The sequence below is a fragment of the Centropristis striata genome, chromosome 8 (assembly GCF_030273125.1).
Source record: "Centropristis striata isolate RG_2023a ecotype Rhode Island chromosome 8, C.striata_1.0, whole genome shotgun sequence".
Taxonomy (NCBI): domain Eukaryota; kingdom Metazoa; phylum Chordata; class Actinopteri; order Perciformes; family Serranidae; genus Centropristis; species Centropristis striata.
Genome location: NC_081524.1, coordinates 13,178,772 through 13,193,439, shown reverse-complemented (window position 1 = coordinate 13,193,439; position 14,668 = coordinate 13,178,772). Strand labels below are relative to the sequence as shown.

The following is a 14,668-nucleotide window of genomic DNA, read 5'->3' as shown; positions in this document are numbered from 1 at the left end:
CAAATTTTGAGATACAGCTAATATCTCTGGAAAAAGCTGTCCTTGACCCATAGACTGTATATAAATAAGCCTTGACCCTGTGAAGTTACGTATGAGATCATCACGTATTGAACCACGAACAGCCAATCATAATTCAAGATATTAACCACGTGACCTAAATGACGCCCTAGGAGTCCCCTGAGTTCACTATTTTGTTTCTGAAGTTGACGCGGATGTGATGACAAGTGAAAGCCGATAAACAATCAAAGTGTCTCGATGGATGGCGGTTTTTGTATTTATCGAGACAGAGAAACGTGTTGAATATGGTTAGGCGTACGGCTCAGTGTTACAAACACGATAGGACTTTGTTATTGTGCTAGTTAACATTAGCTCGAAAACTTTACACCGGAGCAGTGTGCTACGGAGCGAGTATAACATACCAAGGGTATCTGTTAGTATTTTGCTCCACTTAATCAAACAACCGCAATCGGAATAAGCGGATCTAAAACCCTTGTTACCAGTTTGGTAAGTTGATCCAAGGTTTTCCAGCGCATTCACACGAAGCTGCAGGTGTTTGCAGCAAACGGCATTCTCACAAACATGGAGAAGTGTACTATTTTTCACAAGTGAAAATAATTGGAAATATTGGACAAATACTAAGAAGTTAAACACAATTCGGGTTAAAGCCAACACAGCCACAGCTGAAAAAGTTTACAAAGGCATGCACATTCAATGTTCTGGACAGAAGAACATGCAGAATACGGGAAAACTCTGAAAACTCTAAAAAAAGTCTGCAAAAGAGCTTGATGCGTCAAACGTCACTAATTAAATGCAATATAGCCTATTGTCCCGGAAGCATTCATCTAGTGTGCGTCCTAAAATAGCCATGTCACTGTCCCATCGAGGACACGACTAGATATACTGTAGTTCGGACTATAATTAAATGTATAAATCCCATGTGTCGCATAGATGTATGGCGTACATGATCATTTTAGCTGCAACCCCGGCGGTGCGAAACAGATGGGAGCAAATGCAAGTGAACATAAAAACATAATTGAATGATAATGTGGTTTATTTTAGTATAAAGGTGCATGGCTTTAGTGCTTCAGTCAGGCTGTTGTCGGATGATATCGGCATAAAAACTCAATGAAATTGCTGTTGCATGCACAGTTTACAGGACAGTACGCACACCTGACGTGTTGCACTTGAAAAAGCTCAAGTAGCTGGCACAGAGAAGCCAGTCCAATTCATTTATTGGGCAGCAGGCGGTGCTTTTGTCTGTGTTAATATGTCATTTAGATATACCCTGCTCCGGAGCATGTTAGGTGTTTATTATCCCGGTGAGAAGTGAACCACTGCTGCAGGACGATAAACTCGGAGTTTAGCCTGAAGTGACCTCGCTGCTTCATAGTACAGACCTCAGCTGAACTACCTCAAAATACACTAACCTCAGTCTCTGTGCGAGCTTTTTTTTCATCATGCGCTACATTTTAAACACAAAGAGCCTCGGTCATATATACAAGGGCTTCCAACGCCTCGTTTCACTCTCATCTAGACCGACTCAACTCAAGGAGCCGTCTACTTCAGTCACGACCACCATCGTGGTAGGTAGAACTAACTGTGTTGATGAAAATGTTTGAAAAGTATTTTTGCATGGGGGTTTCATCTCCTTTGACTGTCACAGGTGTTTCTCAGTTCAGGAATGGATTCAGTTAGACCATAGATTGTATAACATAGTTAGAGTTAGACCAAGTAATTTAATGTAAAGCTCTGGAGTGTATTCAGAAAGAGAGAAACAGTAAAATATTAAAGGCTTTCACACTTTGATTTGATTGATATATAATAATAATAATAATAATAATAATAATAATAATAATTATATATATATATATATATATATATATATATATATATATATATATATATATTATGATTCACATATACAATGTGTCTCCAATTAGACACATCGGATATGTGAATATTTAAGTATTTCATATTTGTTATACATATTTCGGTCCTATATTTGTATACCGCCATGAATAAAAACAAGTATTTAAGTGTGTGTGTGTGTGTGTGTGTGTGTGTGTGTGTGTGTGTGTGATATATCCCTCATCACTCATTCCTTTGCCCAGTATTTTAGACTAAGCTTGTGAAGTATTTCTGCCTTTGCTCTTTTCCTTCCTTCAAGCCTCGGGACTTCAGCCTGCCCAACTCCTCCTGGGGCTCAGAAATGATGCGGTTGTACGAGCATTATAACAGCCAGTGTGAGGTGGAGACAGAGGGAGGAGAGAAACAGGAGGGGCCGTGGCAGAGACTGCCAAGCTGTCGTGACCTCATCAAGCATGCTTCAGGTAAATGTTCAGACTGTGACGTTTGTCTCTCTTTGCTTGTCTTTTTTTTTTCTCTTCATGAAATAGTGTAGCCGTAGTGAAAAGTTTTTGGTTATAATTAAGCTTTGAGCTTTGCATCTTTATTGGCACGTAGAAGAATTTTGTTGGATTGGAAGTCGCCATTTGCCCCCAAAGCTTCCCTTTGGCTTAAGGACCTCATGCTGTATTTAGACCTGGAGAAAATTAAATATAATCTGAGGGGAACGCCTGAAAAATGTGTTTCTGTTTGGGGCTGTATGATTAGTTACATAACTAAATTGAAGACACTACAGGATAAATAAAATGCTCTCCCCTGACAATTAACCTCTCACCATTTTTAATTTCTCTCTCTGCCTCATTTCAACCCATGGACAATGCTATATCTCTGTATGTTGTTGTTTTTGTTGTTGTTGTTGTTTTCATGTACTCATTTATTTTTCTATCTGCTCATGGTAAAAAAGAAGGATGTGTATTATTTCTAATTTTCTCTGATTTGTAACATGACTATGTAGGACTGGGAGGGGGGAGGAGGGGACAAGGGGTTGTTTTTTGTTTTTGGAAAAAGAAAAAAAGTCTTTATCTCTCACTGTATGTACTTTTGCCTGTCGAATGAATAAAAACATTTATTAAAAAAAATTAAGCTTTGAGGGTAAAACTGCATGGCTATTTTTTTTTGTATTTAAACAAAGTACATGTATTGTTAAATGATGGTCTAGAACTGGCAAAGAAATAGGACTTGACAAGAATAGTGAAGTGAGTTGGAATTTTGTGGATATAAGCATTTTTGTAAAAGCATCTGTATTTATTGTCGTTAGTTTTTCCTGGGATGCTCTGTTAGCTGCTGACGGTTCACTTGTATGTTTTTCCCATCAGGTGGAGTGTCTTATAGTGACAGGGTCCAGCCAAAAGGCATTTTTTTTACTCAGAATACCACAGAGCCGGGTGCAGCATTCGAGTATGTTGTGTTTGCCAACAATGAGGAGCAGAAGAGTGTGTGCATTTTCCAGAGTGGACACCTGCTGGAGGGGGCGCCAGGGTGAGTGTTAATGCCTGCAAACATGGTAACGCTACACATTGCACATTCAATTAAGCTACACACACACGCACACATAGACACACACAGAGTGGAAGACATTCAGTAAAGGGACCTCGGGCCAGATTCGAACCAGGATCCGCTGCGACAAATATCTAGTGGTGCCACATTCCACACAAAATGACTCCAAACCACTGACACTTTCTAACTTCTAACTTCTTACTTCTAACTTCTCTCACACACACACACACACACACACACACACACACACACACGCATACACACACACACACACACACACATACACACACATACATATGAGGGGTATTTTATGCCAGCACACTATACTTAAACGCCTAGAATGCGTCGCCTGTGCCAGCATAAAGTCTGATTAATAGGCGTGCTTACAGACACGCGTATTGCGAGTACACCAGATAACATGGGTGACGGGTGAAAAGTGCCACGAGCGAACGTAGTGGACGCCTGTGTGTGTGTGTAACGCGTGTACGCCTATAACAGTTCAGCTGTTACACAGAGTCTCATCTTCATACGGGGTTGTGAAAGCAGAACTTATAGATGAACTCCAAGCCCCAACAGAGCTGTCAGGATATTTCTATCATTTTCAGGCCCGTTTTTATTTTCTTGATGATATTTAATGATAGCAAGGGTGGAAGGGATAATTAAAATAATTTCAGCTACTTAAAAATAGTAATAGGCTACTAAAGTGCGACGCTCACAGCCAGTTCCCAGTTCGCTCTTGGACATACAGTTCATTACGCATCAGCTGTAATGTACAAATTGAATATTAAGTAGCCATGCGGACCTGTCCAATGAATAAGGATGCTTTTTTGAGTTATTTTATGCGCTTGGACATACAGTTCATTAAGCATCAGCCGAGCATTGTCCGGTTCTGAGCTTTGTGCTCTGTGCGCGTTCTCATCAAAGGAGCTGCGATCGCGAGCAAGCTTCCCCCATATTCCAGGGATTTATTATGATGCAGCTACTGCGTTGCCATGGTGATGAGATAAACAACATGAAAGTAGCTTACTTCAGAAGCGATCAGCAGCACCCGTGACCGGGCGGAGCCCGGTCAACTTCTGCCCGGCGCTCTGTATAACATGTGGCCTTCCCAAACATCAGGCTCACCCGCCGGCATTAGTTATGATTATGATTAATAATCAATAATAATAACTATGTTAATAAATGTGAACCGTGCATGGTTCAGAGAACAGTAGCCTATACTAGTGCATGATGATACTTTTTCCCTCTTTTTTATGCTTGATAATAAGTATTTATTAATACAGGACTTTTTTTTGTCACGCAGTGTTGACATACTAATATTAATACCATCAGTATATCCAGTATCTCAAACCGAGAAGGTAGTAGTAGCAGATTAACTGTGATAGCGCCATCATTGCCACTGAGAGAGGATTTACAGACGTTTCCTTTTTCTTTATCTTACGAGGATCTCGTAATTATGAGATCAGGATCTCGTAATTACGAGAAAAGGTGTCTATTTTTTTTTAATCCAGTGAATGCAATGCGCTTCCGTACACAAGCTCTCCCAACAGAGCTCTATAAAGGCTGTACACAATACAACAGTAAAGACAAAACATGCGTATCGGCTCTATCGCACGGCACAATAAATCATTTTATTGCACAAAGTGCCGACTACAGATGAACCCAAACAGTAGATAAGGTGTTAAGGAACAGCACAACATCAGACAGAATCCTCACATTAACGGCGATTGTTGTTTCAGTACCACGGACAGCTCATGCGTAACAGAGCATGCGCAGATCATATCCTACAGCAACCAGTTAGTGTGGAAACCAGTAAGGACACAACACCGGCCTTTAATCTTACTGTTGTCTCACGCCAGTGTTTACTTGTACTGTTTAAGGTTGAGCCGCCAGCCGTTGTGAGAAATAAAGCACGACGCGGTGCGAGCCGCAAATATAACGACCACCCGTCAACGAAGAGTTCCAGGGTGGTCACAAGGGCCGAGTTACAAATGCAATTATACATTTATATCCTTTCTTACATACTTGTTTATATTTTTTGTAACAAAATATGTTTTTATCAAACTATGATGGCGAATTTTGAGTTTAACAGCCGCTTCGCTTCACAATTAAAGTAATCCATGTTTTACCAAGAGAGACCTATTACACAGTTTAGGCTGTTTCAGTCTACCTAAATGCAATTTAAGTACACGCCTCGGCTGATGCTTAATGAACTGTATGTCCAAGCGCATAAAATTACTCAAAAAAGCATCCTTATTCATTGGACAGGTCCGCATGGCTACTTAATATTCAATTTGTACATTACAGCTGATGCGTAATGAACTGTATGTCCAAGAGCGAACTGGGAACTGGCTGTGAGCGTCGCACTTTAGTAGCCTATTACTATTTTTAAGTAGCTGAAATTATTTTAATTATCCCTTTCACCCTTGCTATCATTAAATATCATCAAGAAAATAAAAACGGGCCTGAAAATGATAGAAATATCCTGACAGCTCTGTTGGGGCTTGGAGTTCATCTATAAGTTCTGCTTTCACAACCCCGTATGAAGCTGAGACTCTGTGTAACAGCTGAACTGTTATAGGCGTACACGCGTTACACACACACACAGGCGTCCACTACGTTCGCTCGTGGCACTTTTCACCCGTCACCCTATGAGGGGTATTTTATGCCAGCACACTATACTTAAACGCCTAGAATGCGTCGCCTGTGCCAGCATAAAGTCTGATTAATAGGCGTGCTTACAGACACGCGTATTGCGAGTACACCAGATGACATGGGTGACGGGTGAAAAGTGCCACGAGCGAACGTAGTGGACGCCTGTGTGTGTGTGTAACGCGTGTACGTTAACAGTGTGTTACTCTGTGTAACAGTTCAGCTGTTACACAGAGTCTCAGCTTCATATGGTATTGTTTATAAGAAAGCACAACTTACAGATGAACTCCAAGCCCCCACAGAGCTGTCAGGATATTTCTATTATTTTCAGGCCAGTTTTTATTTTCTTGTTAACGAAATCTCTCTCTCTCTCTCTCTCTCTCTCTCTCTCGGTTTGAATGATATCGAATTGATATTTAATGATAGCAAGGGTGAAAGGGATAATTAAAATAATTTCAGCTACTTAAAAATAGTAGGCTAATAGTAAAGTGCAACGCTCACAGCCAGTTCCCAGCTTCGCGCGCGGACACACAGTTCATTACGCACCAGCTGTAATTAGGTAGGTTTACCTGCCTGCAGAAGCCTTAATCGCTGTCACCCCTGAATATTAAGTAGCCATGCGGACCTATCTAATGAATATTCAGTAGCCATGTGGACAGCAGTCCGTTCACAATATGATTCCATCGGACCTTATATCTACACTGTTTAACCCAATTCGGCACTTATGCACAGTCCCATTATGTTTTACAGACATTCGTAGTTAACTAATGAGGTAAAACATTTTGTTTAAGCTGCATTTTGCTGACTTTCACTCCTAAAACAGGCTAATTAAGCCTCCGGTTTTGGCCGGAAAAACGTTAAGTTTATCTGGTACGTACGAGATAGTCTTTCTCTTCATCTATAAGTTGTGCTTTCTTATAAACAATACCATATGAAGCTGAGACTCTGTGTAACAGCTGAACTGTTATAGGCTTACACGCGTTACACACACACACAGGCGTCCACTACGTTCGCTAGTGGCACTTTTCACCCGTCACCCATGTTATCTGGTGTACTCGCAATACGCGTGTCTGTACGCCTATGTAGAATTGTACTTAACAGTCACGCGGGTCTTCATGTCACGTATTTGAGGCGTAGTTCACCCGTCACGCAGCCGTCACGTAGGCGTATGTGCAACAACACGTGTACAGCGTCTGCGTGACGCCTACGTGACGCCTGTCTGTCCATTGAAAGTGAATGGAATTTACACGCGCACGTTAGACGTTTGATGTCATCGCATAGGCGCTGTACACGCGTTTTAGTATAGTGTGCTGGCATAAAATGCCCCTCATAGTCACCCATGTTATCTGGTGTACTCGCAATACGCGTGTCTGTACGCCTATGTAGAATTGTACTTAACAGTCACGCGGGTCTTCATGTCACGTATTTGAGGCGTAGTTCACCCGTCACGCAGCCGTCACGTAGGCGTATGCGCAACAACGCGTGTACAGCGTCTGCGTGACGCCTACGTGACGCCTGTCTGTCCATTGAAAGTGAATGGAATTTACACGCGCACGTTAGACGTTTGATGTCATCGCATAGGCGCTGTACACGCGTTTTAGTATAGTGTGCTGGCATAAAATGCCCCTCATACATACACACACATACTATCAGGGGTATTTTATGCCAGCACACTCTACTTAAACGCCTAAAACGCGTCGCCTGTGCCAGCATAAAGTCTGATTAATAGGCGTGCTTACAGACACGCGTATTGCGAGTACACCAGATAACATGGGTGACGGGTGAAAAGTGCCACCAGCGAACGTAGCGGACGCCTGTGTGTGTGTAACGCGTGTACGCCTATAACAGTTCAGCTGTTACACAGAGTCTCAGCTTCATATGGTATTGTTTATAAGAAAGCACAACTTATAGATGAACTCCAAGCCCCCACAGAGCTGTCAGGATATTTCTATTATTTTCAGGCCAGTTTTTATTTTCTTGTTAAGGAAATCTCTCTCTCTCTCTCTCTCTCTCTCTCTCTCTCTCTCTCTCTCTCTCTCTCTCTCTCTCTCTCTCTAGGTTTGAATGATATCGAATTGATATTTAATGATAGCAAGGGTGAAAGGGATAATTAAAATAATTTCAGCTACTTAAAAATAGTAATAGTAAAGTGCGACACTCACAGCCAGTTCCCAGTTTAGCACGCGGACATACAGTTCATTACGCACCAGCTGTAATTAGGTAGGTTTACCTGCCTGCAGAAGCCGTAATCGCTGTCACCCCTGAATATTAAGTAGCCATGCGGACCTATCTAATGAATATTCAGTAGCCATGTGGACAGCAGTCCGTTCACAATATGATTCCATCGGACCTTATATCTACACTGTTTAACCCAATTCGGCACTTATGCACAGTCCCATTATGTTTTACAGACATTCGTAGTTAACTAATGAGGTAAAACATTTTGTTTAAGCTGTTACGTTAAGTTTATCTGGTACGTACGAGATAGTCTTTCTCTTCATCTATAAGTTGTGCTTTCTTATAAACAATACCATATGAAGCTGAGACTCTGTGTAACAGCTTAACTGTTATAGGTGTACACGCGTTACAGACACACACAGGCGTCCGCTACGTTCGCTGGTGGCACTTTTCACCCGTCACCCATGTTATCTGGTGTACTCGCAATACGCGTGTCTGTATGCCTATGTAGAATTGTACTTAACAGTCACGCGGGTCTTCATGTCACGTATTTGAGGCGTAGTTCACCCGTCACGCAGCCGTCATGTAGGCGTATGTGCAACAACGCGTGTACAGCGTCTGCGTGACGCCTGCGTGACGCCTGTCTGTCCATTGCCATTGAAAGTGAATGGAATTTACACGCGCACGTTAGACGTTTGATGTCATCGCATAGGCGCTGTACACGCGTTTTAGTATAGTGTGCTGGCATAAAATGCCCCTCATACACATACACATACACATACACACACATACACACACATACACATACACACACACACACACACACACACACACACACATACACACACTATGAGGGGCATTTTATGCCAGCACACTATACTAAAACGCGTGTACAGCGCCTATGCGATGACATCAAACGTCTAACGTGCGCGTGTAAATTCCATTCACTTTCAATGGACAGACAGGCGTCACGCAGGCGTCACGCAGACGCTGTACACGCGTTGTTGCACATACGCCTACGTGACGGCTGCGTGACGGGTGAACTACGCCTCAAATACGTGACATGAAGACCCGCGTGACTGTTAAGTGCAATTCTACATAGGCGTACAGACACGCGTATTGCGAGTACACCAGATAACATGGGTGACGGGTGAAAAGTGCCACGAGCGAACGTAGTGGACGCCTGTGTGTGTGTGTAACGCGTGTACGCCTATAACAGTTCAGCTGTTACACAGAGTCTCAGCTTCATATGGTATATTGTTTATAAGAAAGCACAACTTATAGATGAAGAGAAAGACTATCTCGTACGTACCAGATAAACTTAACGTTTTTCCGGCCAAAACCGGAGGCTTAATTAGCCTGTTTTAGGAGTGAAAGTCAGCAAAATGCAGCTTAAACAAAATGTTTTACCTCATTAGTTAACTACGAATGTCTGTAAAACATAATGGGACTGTGCATAAGTGCCGAATTGGGTTAAACAGTGTAGATATAAGGTCCGATGGAATCATATTGTGAACGGACTGCTGTCCACATGGCTACTGAATATTCATTAGATAGGTCCGCATGGCTACTTAATATTCAGGGGTGACAGCGATTACGGCTTCTGCAGGCAGGTAAACCTACCTAATTACAGCTGGTGCGTAATGAACTGTATGTCCTCGTGCGAAGCTGGGAACTGGCTGTGAGCGTTGCACTTTACTATTAGCCTACTATTTTTAAGTAGCTGAAATTATTTTAATTATCCCTTTCACCCTTGCTATCATTAAATATCAATTCGATATCATTCAAACCTAGAGAGAGAGAGAGAGAGAGAGAGAGAGAGAGAGAGAGAGAGAGAGAGAGAGATTTCGTTAACAAGAAAATAAAAACTGGCCTGAAAATAATAGAAATATCCTGACAGCTCTGTGGGGGCTTGGAGTTCATCTGTAAGTTGTGCTTTCTTATAAACAATACCATATGAAGCTGAGACTCTGTGTAACAGCTGAACTGTTACACAGAGTAACACACTGTTAACATACACGCGTTACACACACACACAGGCGTCCACTACGTTCGCTCGTGGCACTTTTCACCCGTCACCCATGTCATCTGGTGTACTCGCAATACGCGTGTCTGTAAGCACGCCTATTAATCAGACTTTATGCTGGCACAGGCGACGTGTTTTAGGCGTTTAAGTATAGTGTGCTGGCATAAAATACCCCTCATACACACACACACACACACACATACACACACACATACACATACACACTGCTTCCAGAGAAGAATTGCCTTTTTCAGGAAGTGACTTTAAGAGTCAGGCACTACAACAGAGCATCTCAGACAGAGGGCCTACACATTGTCCTCTTTCAGAAAAATGCACAATTTTTATCAATGAAGAATTATGGCTATTTTTTAAATCCTGGAATTTCACAAAACTAAACTTTCAAACCTTGTATCTGATGTATAAAAACATTATATATGTTTCCAGACATGTCCATGGGGGGGCAATAGCCGCTATGATTGATAATGTCACAGGGACTCACGCTACTTTCTTCTATGGACTTGTAATGACGGCGAACCTCAACATCAACTACCGCAGGTACAGAAGCAATCTGTTTTTAGACACATGCAACAGTTCAATCCAGGGTTTTTTCATACTTACTGTGAATAATCCTGCATAATTAATTGATCTCATTCACCAAAACCTTCTTTATTTGTATCTTAAATTTGTTCTTAAGAAAGTTCCCAAGAAAAGTCATCATCAGATTGACAAAGGTGTTAGACTGCAGAATTGTTCTGGTTTTAGAATGATGTATCTCATTTTCTTGTAAGTTCCCCATAGAAGGGAATGCGACTGCATGGCCAAGTGCACAGTCGCACACAAAAATTGAAAAGCAAATTTGACCAAATGAAATCAAGAATTCCCACATAAAAGTCTAAGGAGGATGGAGCACTTGACTTCAAACTTTAGAAAAACTTAAATAGTTCTAAAGTAGAGGTACTTTTGATGGAACTAAATGTCATGAGCTGTCATCTTTATTAGTGTCATTAGTGGATATATAATAAAACACACAAAAGAAGAAGCCAGCGTGGGGTCCAGGTAGCTGGTGGAGTTTGTGCCCTATGAACTGTAACTGAGTTCCTGATGCAGAAGCCTGCATTCAAGAAAGTGCAATAACCAATTATTTTGCATGGTAATGTCAGCATCAAATGTGCACAATTGCTCTCTGTATGGTGCGTAGATTCCTAAACAAGAAAGCATTGTTAAATGTGAAAATCTTCTTAAGAACGGTTGGTGAATTAGGCCCAATGTTTGTTTGAATACTCAGCCTCAAGTAAAATACACTACTGAAATTGTTCACCCCCTACACTGTAAAAAAAAAAACCCTGTTGTTTTTACGGTAAAAAAACGGCAGCTGTGGTTGCCAGAATTTTACCGTAATAAATACGGTGCAACTTTTTTAAATATTACGGTAAAAAGATATTAGCACTGTTGATTTAACATTTAAGATTGCCATTTTATAAAATTTTTTACTGTATAAATAAAAGATTTTTCCATCAAAAGAAACGCTGTTTTGCCATATAATTGACAAGAAAATACTTTATAAATGCTGCATAAATGAAAGATTTTACCATTGAATATTACAGTATATTTTTGTTAGAGATATGGTATTTAGTACATTTAGCAGTGAGAAAAAGTATGTTTTACAAAAGATAAATGCAAAAATTACAGTGGTGGCTTGTATATATATTACATTAAATACATATTACAGTGTATTTTACAGTGGAGGATTGTATGTTTCAAAAAACGAAACTATAAAAAAATACTGTTTTGGCTGATATATACATTTACGGTGTTTCATTGTTACTGAAACTGAATTAACCCATTTATCATTTTACGGTCTTTTACTGTCGTGGTTTAGCAGTTTTTCACCGTAAAATCTTTTTTACAGTGTATCTGGTATTATACTCTTGGTACTAACTTCATCATCCTGTCTCTTGGTTCTTGGGATGAGAAGTCAGGGTCTCTGTGTCTGTGGAGGCTTATTTTTGTGCAGTATATTTTCTGTATAATTGAAAATTTGTGATTCATGGTCCTTTTGATCTGACTAACACTTGTCTTGTCCGCAGCCCCATCCCACTGGGAAGCACAGTGGTGCTTGAATCCTCTCTGGATAAGAAGGAAGGAAAAAAAACATTTATTTCATGTAAGGTGACCAGCAGTGATGGCTCCCAGCTGCACACAGAAGCAACAGGTAACTTTTTATCTACACAAATGTGTCTGCTGGGTTAGCTTGTGGTTGGTTACTTCTTTGTTCTTTGATCTTCTGTATTGTCACTGTCCTGTTTCCTTTCATGCCTCTCGTGCAGTGCTGTTCCTGTCAGTCAGTGTCAGTGACCTAATGAGAGTGTTGGAATCTTCCCACCTGTGAACTTTGGTTCATTTGTGGATTTGAACTGATGTGGATTAAAATGCACAGCATTTCCATTCGCCTCTCAAAATGGCATCACCTTCATTTAGGTTATCTGGCAAGGAACACAGACACAGAGAAATCTCCTCCCATGATGCCTCAGGTTTATGACTCCTACAGAGCTGTGAACACTTTATTGGTCAGGAGACCTTTGACACCACATGGGGTCTCCTGTAAAAGGAGACTAGAGCCCTCTGATCTCTCTCTTTCTCCTCTGCTTGCAAAAGCAACAACACCTCCACCCTCCTCCAGAGGGACAGAGGTCTGGATCCACCAGACCCCCTCCTCCCCCAACTCTCTTCAACAAAGAATCCTGCAGCCAACTCTCCAGATGGCTCTGCATGCAAAAGTTGGATTAATGAACACAAGATCACAAGCAGAACTTAATCTGTAAAACAGAAAATTATTGGAAGACAACCTGCAACCAAACCTCCTCTCAATGCCTGCTCCATAATCCTCCCCATCTGTGCTCTGGTATTTACTGGGCAGTATAGATAAGATCAGAGCAAGGACTAAGCACAAAGCATTGACCTGTAATCAGTGATTTGGTTTATGTGAGTTAATAAATTAAAAATAATTATTAAGTCTATTATTGATCAGTGTTCCAAATTGATAGTTTTGTAATTTTATGAAAATCATTCTATAATATTCATTCATATCATATCATTTAAAATAATTCTGATAATCATTAAAAACTCTAATAGCTGTGTGTGTGTGTGTGTGTGTGTGTGTGTGTGTGTGTGTGTGTGTGTGTGTGTGTGTGTGTGTGTTAGAAGTTAGAAAGTGTCAGTGGTTTTGTGGAATGTGGCACCACTAGATATTTGTCGCAGCGGATCCTGGTTTGAATCTGGCCCGAGGTCCCTTTACTGGATGTCTTCCACTCTTTCTCCTCCTTCCACTTTCTCTGTTACTACCAATAAAGCATGAAAATGCCACAAAATGTGTGTGAGAGAGAAAGTGTCCCTCATTCTTGTGGGGATTGTGTACTTGTTTGCCAAGGGAGAGATAACTTATCTAAATATATATACAGTCATGGAAAAAAATATAAATAAAAAATAGTTCATAAGAGTTTAATTGCTATTTTGCATGGCTTTCTTGATAATGATTTTGGTTATTATCCAGAAAACCATGGAAAATGGCTAGATATCAGCTCTTAAATTAAACTCTTATGAGCTATTTTTTGTTAACTTTGTCCAAACAAATATACCATTAGTTTTACCCAGGCATTAAAATGAACAAGAAATTGATGAAAACAAAGGTGGTCTAATAATTTTTCCATGACTGTATATATGTGTCTGTCTTATATATATTGTTGACAATTTTACATATCTTCATAATCATGCATCTTTGCTGACCAATAAACAATTTCAATCAACCTGTAAAGTTTCATAAAGACCTTTATTTGACTACTGCCATTTAGTGTTACTAACACATTAACAGTGTACATTAACATTATTTACTGATCTAAATGTTTGGGTGTTATTAATTGTAACTTTTACAATATTTGTCTTTTAAAGTGACAATGGGGCATTTGGACATGAGATTAGAGTGAGTGAGAGCTTGTCCTCTGGTTACTTGGCACCACTTGATTTTTATTTTATTTTAAGAAGTTAAGTGTCTAGGGATATCAGGAAAAACAACATGCATATTCCTATAGTAAATCAGTCTGTTTTTCTAAAAGAATTGGAAAAAAACTTTATTTTCAAATAAGGTCAAATAAGGTAAGGACTGAGAGCTGCCATGCATACAAACAGGACCAGTAGATTACATTAAATGATTTACTTACCATACAGTGATAAAGGGCAAAGTACAATATTGCAGGAGTCACTGCCTTTATAGTGAAATACATACCTGATTCTGATTAACCAGGTGAAACAGGATTTGTGTGTTTCAACTTGTGCATACATGATGAGTTTTAAATCAGTTGTTCCCCAGCAGTACACAGATTATATAGCAAATGTTACAAAAATAGCTATAAAGTT

General features: G+C 40.4%; 1 protein-coding gene across 1 annotated transcript; it reads left to right on the top strand.

Annotated features, from left to right (window-relative positions):
* Positions 1-220: 220 nt before the first annotated feature.
* LOC131975653 (acyl-coenzyme A thioesterase THEM4-like) lies at positions 221-14,005 on the top strand. Its single transcript, XM_059338358.1, has 6 exons — positions 221-1,583; positions 2,168-2,330; positions 3,222-3,384; positions 10,703-10,813; positions 12,346-12,470; positions 12,586-14,005. Exons 1-6 carry the CDS (start codon positions 1,458-1,460, stop codon positions 12,645-12,647), a joined length of 750 nt encoding a protein of 249 aa, XP_059194341.1. The 5' UTR covers positions 221-1,457; the 3' UTR covers positions 12,648-14,005.
* Positions 14,006-14,668: the final 663 nt, after the last annotated feature.

Coding starts and splice junctions, on each gene's coding strand:
- LOC131975653 (XM_059338358.1), top strand. CDS start 1,458: ATGCGCTACATTTTAAACACAAAGAGCCTCGGTCATATATACAAGGGC. Junction 2,331..3,221: donor CCTCATCAAGCATGCTTCAG/GTAAATGTTCAG, acceptor TTTTCCCATCAG/GTGGAGTGTCTTATAGTGAC. Junction 3,385..10,702: donor CTGCTGGAGGGGGCGCCAGG/GTGAGTGTTAAT, acceptor ATATGTTTCCAG/ACATGTCCATGGGGGGGCAA.